General features: G+C 40.5%; 1 protein-coding gene across 1 annotated transcript in view; it reads left to right on the plus strand.

Moving 5' to 3' along the window:
• Nucleotides 1–3,771, plus strand: part of PUDP (pseudouridine 5'-phosphatase) — a 61,535-nt gene extending 57,764 nt beyond the window's left edge. The window contains 1 exon segment of the mRNA XM_033146385.1: nucleotides 3,546–3,771. Within this exon segment, the coding sequence (XP_033002276.1) occupies nucleotides 3,546–3,722 (177 nt within the window). The 3' untranslated portion in view covers nucleotides 3,723–3,771.
• The last annotated feature ends 3,891 nt before the right edge of the window (nucleotides 3,772–7,662 follow it).

Raw genomic sequence — 7,662 nt, forward strand, 5'->3', positions numbered from 1 at the left:
CCTTTTAGCAATGCACAGATACAGGCAAACGTCTTACCAAAGCACTGAATGGCCAAGCTTGAATACTAGATGTTGGTTTGATTACTAATTTATTAAGGAACATCCGTATTTCAGGGAATATTATAAAGCTTTTAGAAACTTTCACATTTAAGTGAAATTAATTACTGCTTAATATATTGCACCTTCCTGTACTGACATATTTAGCACCTGACATAATTAATTTGTTCTATAAAATCAATGTGAGGCGAACCACCAGAGTTCCTCAGATGCCTTCTGAACAAGGTTATCAGTTTATCTATCACATCACTATCACTTGCCTTCCAACTAGGAGCTCAGAGCAGTGTACTTGGAGCTAGCCCATTTTTTCTTAGCAGCCCTGCGCAATAGGTAAGGCTGAAGGATGCCGACTGTAGCTGTTCAAAGCACTCGTGCATGGCTCCCCCCCCCCGTTTGCTTTCTCTCTTTGTGCTCTTTTCTTGCAAGCACTGAAACCAGAATTGGGGAATTGAAACCAATCCCAGCAGGTCTTGTACTCAGTGCCAGGTTTAAAGAGTACAAAATGTAATCCTTGCTGCCGAGGAATCATTGGGAGTGCACAGGTGTGATGTCGATGGTCTCTTGGCAGCTGCTGTTTTACCTGTCCTGCACAGGTAAGTGGCAGGTGGGCATCGCCAAAAGCGGCTGCACGGGCCAAATTTTCTAATCTGGTTGGTCTAATTTCATCCACATGCCAGAGGCTCCCCACCTTTGAGTCAAACCCTTGAGTCTTTGAAAGCATTCCCAAAATGGTGGGGGGGACGACGACAAGAAGTTCAGAGATCATTCTCTTCCTAAAAGCCCTTGCAAAATTTCAGATTGTGTGGAAGAGCCTACATGCATTCATAGCTTTGCTTTTCAGACTTTTCAGTCAACACACAAAAGTTGGGGATTGAGCTGGCAGGAACAGTGGGAATGAGGCCAGCACACATAGCCCCCCCCCCCACAAAAATTCATTTCAACACATGAAGAAATAGCTTCTGAAGGACTTCTACATCTTATGCAAACCTTCCATAAGATTGTTGAGCAAATGCATTTGTTGGTTTCTATTATTTTTTTCAGGAAATCGGAAGAAAAATAGGCACTGAATTTTTGTCGCATTCAAATGAAACGTTGTCTATTAATATGGAATGTTTTGCTTCAGATTGTAGTATGCAATGGTAGCTAAACTGTTGTATTAAAAAACCATAAGTGTGTAGTATGCTTTACTGAAATATTTGCCTTGCCTTTTCAATTTATAAATTCATAGTTAGCACTTAAATTGTTTTATTCTGACCTTTTCTTTCTACAGTCCTAACACATCATTTGAGACAAACTGTAGACCAAGAGATTCTGTTCTCTTGTGGTGATATAAATCTCTAATATTTACAACTTAACTGAAGGGAGAGGATACAGAACAGTGATATTTTAGTAACAAAATGAGCTCATTTAATTTTCACAATACAGGTCTGATGTGTATTTATTGCTTAATAAAGAATTGGTTCCCTATTAAAGAATAAGAATGACTGAAATAAAATGTTGTCCCTCTTAAAATTTGTATCTGGTTGAGAACTGAGGAATACATAAGTAAAAGAATAAGAAATATTTCAGCTATAATGTTCTTGTTTTGTAATGACAACAATAATGCACAGTTCTCGCCACAGCACTGCAATAATGTTATGTGAAAAAGCCGCTTGTCTTATTAGATCAAATGTTTTTATGGTGAAATCTGTCATAATTGTCCATGAACAGCATTGAGTGTGGAGGCTGCAGTCAGTCAGTAGTGTAATTGGCATGAGAGCCTGTAGAGAAATGGGTCAGTGCTTCTGGCTGTTAACCAGAAGGTTGGTGGTTTTAGCCCACCCAGGGATAGCTGTGGGCAGGATTCCTATATTGCAGCCGGTTGGGCTAGATGACCCTTAAGGTCCTTCCATCTCTACGATTCTATAAGGAACTGGCATGTAGGAGCTGGCACATTAATGAGCTACCTTTGAAGGTGCCCTGGAAACTGCAATTAATCCAGAATGCAGCAGCTAGACTGGTGATGGAGTGGCCGCCGGGACCACATAACACCGGTCCTGGGAGATCTACATTGGCTCCCAGTACGTTTCCGAGCACAATTCAAAGTGTTGGTGCTGACCTTTAAAGCCTTAAACGGCCTCGGTCCTGTATACCTGAAGAAGCGTCTCCACCCCCATCGTTCAGCCCGGACACTGAGATCCAGCGCCGAGGGCCTTCTGGCGGTTCCCTCATTGTGAGAAGTGAGGTTACAGGGAACCAGACAGAGGGCCTTCTTGGTAGTGGTGCCCACCCTGTGGAACACCCTTCCATCAGAGGTCAAGGAAATATGCAGCTATCCTATTTTCAAGAGACATCTAAAGGCAGTGCTGTTTAGGGAAGTTTTTAATATTTAATGCTGTATTGTTTTTAACACTTGATTGGGAGCCACCCAGAGTGGCTGGGGAAACTCAGCCAGATGGGTGGGGTACAAATAATATATTATTATTATTATTATTATTATTATTATTATTATTATTATTACTATTACTATTGTTGTTGTTGTTGTTGTTAGAAGCTGTTTACCCAAACGAGTCTGAAGGACTTTACTCGCTGCCTTTCCCTGCTTCTGCTGCATCATTGTCTGAAGCTAAGAACAGGAGGAAAGCCTGTTGGACTGGGCCGATGGCCCATCTAGTCCTGCATCCTGTTCTCACGATGACCAGCCACATGCCTTTGAGAAATCTATAAGCAGGACCTGAGCACAACATCATTATCCCCTCCTACACTTTTCAGCCACTGATATTCAGAAACATGCTGCCTCTGACCATGAAGGCATAGCATAGCCATCATGGCTAGTAGCCAATGATAGCTTTAAGCTCCATGATAAGTTGGTGGTCATCATTACAACTGCATTCAGACACCACTTTATTTCATTTTCCCAATGTTTTCTTAGTGGATCATTTCCACATTTTATGTGATCTTTCACATGACGTGAAAGCCACTTCTGGAAATCTGGAAAGTTTAGTGCTCATTTCCATGTTAATTGCTTCCCAAAGGAATCTGTTTGCAACCTGTTTAAGAAGGAAAACTGCAGGATGAAATTGGGGGCAGTATCCTGGCATATAGTTATTTCCTGCCTTTTCATGAGTGAATCATGGGGAAACAGAAGCACACATGCACAGAAAAGGAAATGGTGACTTTTTGAATGATGTCCGCTTTTGTGTCACACTACGGCTACTAACGTTAATGAAATTAAGTGTAACATTGTGGTATGTTGATAAAAAAAGCCACAGTTCCACAATTCAACAGGTAATTCCATAGGTTAACTATGCACTTGTGTGAATAAATCTCTTTTGGCGTATATGCATATGTTTAAAAATTGCATTCTTAAACTATTTCCTAAGTATTCCCCAAAGACTGTAAAATATGTGTATTTGACCTAGGAATTAAAGCCAAATAATTTTCATTTGCTGGATACACGTAGAATCAATTTTCTGATTATGGTACTCTGTTTTCTTTCTACTTCTCAGTGTCTTGTATTTGAAGATGCCCCCAATGGAGTCAAGGCATCACTGACAGCAGGAATGCAAGTGGTGATGATTCCAGATGAAAACCTGAACAAAGATCTTACAAAAGAAGCAACTCTAGTACTCAAGTCGATGGCTGATTTCAAACCAGAATTGTTCGGTTTACCACCATTTGATTGAGAATAGTTTAATTTTTAAAACATTTTAATTTAGCCATATTGATTTCAGGGGGGAAAGGCTTTTTAGACTATTGTAATAATATGTTCCACTTTTATTATTAGACTTTACTGAAGATCTCATATATTAAAATTGCACAGATGGAAAGATTGTACACCAGACACCTTGCCCTTGAAACTTATAGCCACTTAGATGGGAACTCAAAAGGCCCACCCAGTACTAAACACAGGAGGTCAGTTTTCATAGGGATTGCAGCATATCAGCTGTGATCGCGAAGAAATGTATCCCACTCAGACAGCAATTAGGCACAAAGTTCTCATTGGTGCCAGACATTGGGATGATGGCTGCAAAGGAAAGGATAGGCCATCATGGAGTTAGGGATTGGCTGAGCAACTATTTCCATTCTGTTTAGGTCTCATTGGCACTGAATCATTGGTCTAGCCCATCTGTTCAGACTCATTCTGTCCCATTGTACACATTTTGCCTGCCCTTTTTACATTAAGTGCACATTTTTCAGTGCTCTTCATCTGTAAAATATGCAGTTTGTACACATCTTTTACATAAATTGTGTACTTTTGTGCACAGAAAATGCAAAATCTGGAGAAGTGCATAATCTGACCGGGCATTCCAATCCACCTGCAAGTTCAGGTGTGTCAGGTTGGGTTGGACCATTCCAAAAAACAAAACAAGAAACCAAATCAATTATTCCCTCATCCCTAAAAGCAGTATAAGGAAAAGCAGTATATGCAGGTTCCTTTACTGTGTCTAAATGGGCCTTGAATTATGTCTTGTTTTTTTTCTGCCTTGCTTGAAATTCTGCATTTCTATAATGTTCTGGCTTCATCTTGAATGGGAGATATCATGATACAAAATCTGTTGCAAAATTCTTACTTGCCTGGATCAAAGCCAGACAAACAGGTTGTAAGACTGCAGGCAGGACTCTGCTAATTTGAACGTTTCTTTCAAAGTAATTGTTTTAGTTGTGTTATTATAATTCCTTCATACAGTTGCTACCAGCCCAGCAAATTATTTCTCTTGTCGTTGTCTTTGCTTGCACAGACTGGCCATGTTCCTTTGCTGTTCTGTTTTTATTTTCATTGTGATTTTTCCTTTCCCAGTGGTAGAGGAAAAAGTCTCTTGCTAGCTTCAGGATCCCTCTGCTAAGTGCCAAAACAGTTCTACTTCTACTTCTCCCTATTTATCTTGATTAACCGTGTCTGGTGACTTTGTGATTGCATCATTTGTTCAGATTCAGTTTTCTGGGTGACGTTTTCATTGTTGTCTTTTCTGATGCTTTGACCGGAACAGCACCATCCTCACATGCCTTGAGATGGCATCTGCAATGTTGCCTATGGAAAACAGAATTGTATGTACCTAGCACTGACCCATATTCAAATTCTTTATCAGGAAAAAGCAAATTATTGAATTTAAATAAAGTCTGCCTATCAAAGTGTTTTCAATTTTTTGTTTTTTTGTTTTTCTTCTCTGTAATTCCATTTCTGTTATCCCAGAGAGAATGAACAGTGAACCAGGTAGAGTGGTGAGGATCGCTTCCTGGATATCCTGCTCTAGCTTCTTGAAAGTTCACCTGATACCACCCATATGTTCTCAAGCTTATTGCTAAAGGGGGCATTTTTTAAGGGGGGGGGAAGGATTGTGGATTTTATGATGTTATACAATATTGTGCCTTATACCAAGTCACAAAGTGTGATCACCTCAACTGAAAACTTCACTACCCTAAAGCTTTTATACATTTGTTTTCCCACCTACATGATTATAGGCTACTTGGTCAGTACTATTTAGAGAGAGTCTTTAAAGACTCCCTCAAGGCAAATCTTTAAAATGTAGTTTAAGCACCGACAACTGGGAAACACTGGCCTGCGAGCGCTCCTTGGAGAACAGCCTTTTACCAAAGGTGTCATGGGCTTTGAAAGGGAGAAGTGTGCTAAGAGGAAGGCACACTTGGCAAATCCTCACTGTGATCAACTCCCACCCAAAAACCTATGTCCCCACTGTGGAAGGACATGTGGATCCAGAATTGGCCTGCATAGTGTCTTATGGACTCACTGTTAAATCCATGTTCATGGAAGGCAATCTTACTCAGCTACGAGTGATCGCCAAAGAAGAAGACGACTATTTGGAATGGTGCACCCAATGCCACTCTGAGTCCACGGAGCTGAGATTTGTAACACAGTGAAACTCAAGTGTTATCCATTAGACCAGTGGTTCCCAAACCTTTTAAGTGGTCCTACTAATTTTTTTCTGTCTGTTGCAACAATTATAGCACATTGTGCTAGATGCTGTATGATTTAACACTATTTTTACACCCAAACTATGGACCACTTGAATGAAGCTCCTGTATTAGGCTCTTCATAGCTATAGTTTGGAAGAAGGTATCTTCAGTGCTATTTTTCTGGAAAAAGAGGTGCTGGAACTCACCATGAACACCTCCCTTGTTCTCTTATAATAGCAGTGGCACCCACCTGAGAGATGCTAGAACTGAGTTCTTGTGAGTTCCAGCTGAAAAAGAAAGCCCTGGGTATCTTCATGTTGGAATGTTTTGTACTGCTTGATACTTAACGGACATCAGTGCCTCAGTTTTTCAGAAATTATTTAATTCAAATTTTCTTCCGGGCCCATTAACCATGCATTACCTAGGACAATTTGCCTTTAATGGAACTATTTATATCACACCTTTATGTAGCTATTTATATAGCTCAAAAAGCTTTACACAGCCTTCTGCATCTTAATTCCTCCAAGTCTGGTAATGGAATTCTTTGCAATGTGTGCATCCATACCTTTTTCTACTGCAGGGGGTCCTTTCAGATCTGCTAGGTGCAAGGTTGGAAAGAAGGTCACCCTTCCTCATAACTTTACATCCTGAAGGTAAAAGAACTACTCACAGCCCTAAGAACTCTCCTGTTTTTTAAACAAGGCTGCATTTAGGAAGTGGCATGCAAAACGGCGGCGCCTTTGCAGCATAGAATAAAGAAATGGAGAACGTGAATTGAAAAAGCCTCAGTGAAAAAGAAACATCCCTTATATAAGTTCTATTGTTTCATAGCGTTATTGTACAATCTTAAGGATTTCCTGAGTGTGGCCAGTCCCTTGCCAAAAGCAAGGTTTTCAGTCAGTACTGACGGGCAGTGATCGTCATTTGCACCCCAGCTTGAGTTCATGCTGGGCTGCAATAGAAGAATGAAAAGAATTGGTTTTCAAACAGCTTAGTTCGCAAACATTTCGGCTCCTGAACGCTGCAAACCTGGACGTGACTGTTCTGGTTTGCAAACTATTTTTGGAAGCCGAACATCCAACGGGGCTTCTGCAGCTTCCAATTGGCTGCAGGAGCTTCCAGCAACCTATCAGAAGTTTCCAAACATTTTGGAAGTCAAACGGACTTGAGGAACGGATTCCAAGGTATGACTCTACACTCAAGTGGACTTCTAATTCTTTCCTTTGAATTTGGGTTATCTGACACCATGGTGATGTCAGATGATTGGAGGTGGAAGGCCCAAGCCACCTACAAAAGATGTCTATGGTGGGGGATGAGAGGATGTGGCCTGCTGGCTGTATTCTGTTCCCTACCCCTGATATAGATGATGAAATCCTGCCTCTTCTGCCCCCTCAAAAGCCAGGCAGCCTTTTATCAGCAGCAACAATAGTATATGCCAGATTTTGGAGGCAACTTATGATATTAGTTTGTAAAGCATGAGGTTATTTCTAAAAATGACAAAAGGAAGCACCAGCTGCATTAAAATAGAAAACTTTAAAATGAATTTCATGTATTTTGGTGTACAAATTTGTTTTATTATGGAATAGTGGACTTCTTTTGCTGATATTAAAATAATTTTATAATCCTAATGTCCTGCTCAGCAGTAATTAGTCACCATCTGATACTCCAACAAAATAGTCTCTGAGTTCCTCTCTCTCTCTCTCTCTCTCT

Source organism: Lacerta agilis, chromosome 4 (genome assembly GCF_009819535.1).
Source record: "Lacerta agilis isolate rLacAgi1 chromosome 4, rLacAgi1.pri, whole genome shotgun sequence".
In the NCBI taxonomy this organism is placed as follows: Eukaryota; Metazoa; Chordata; class Lepidosauria; order Squamata; family Lacertidae; genus Lacerta; species Lacerta agilis.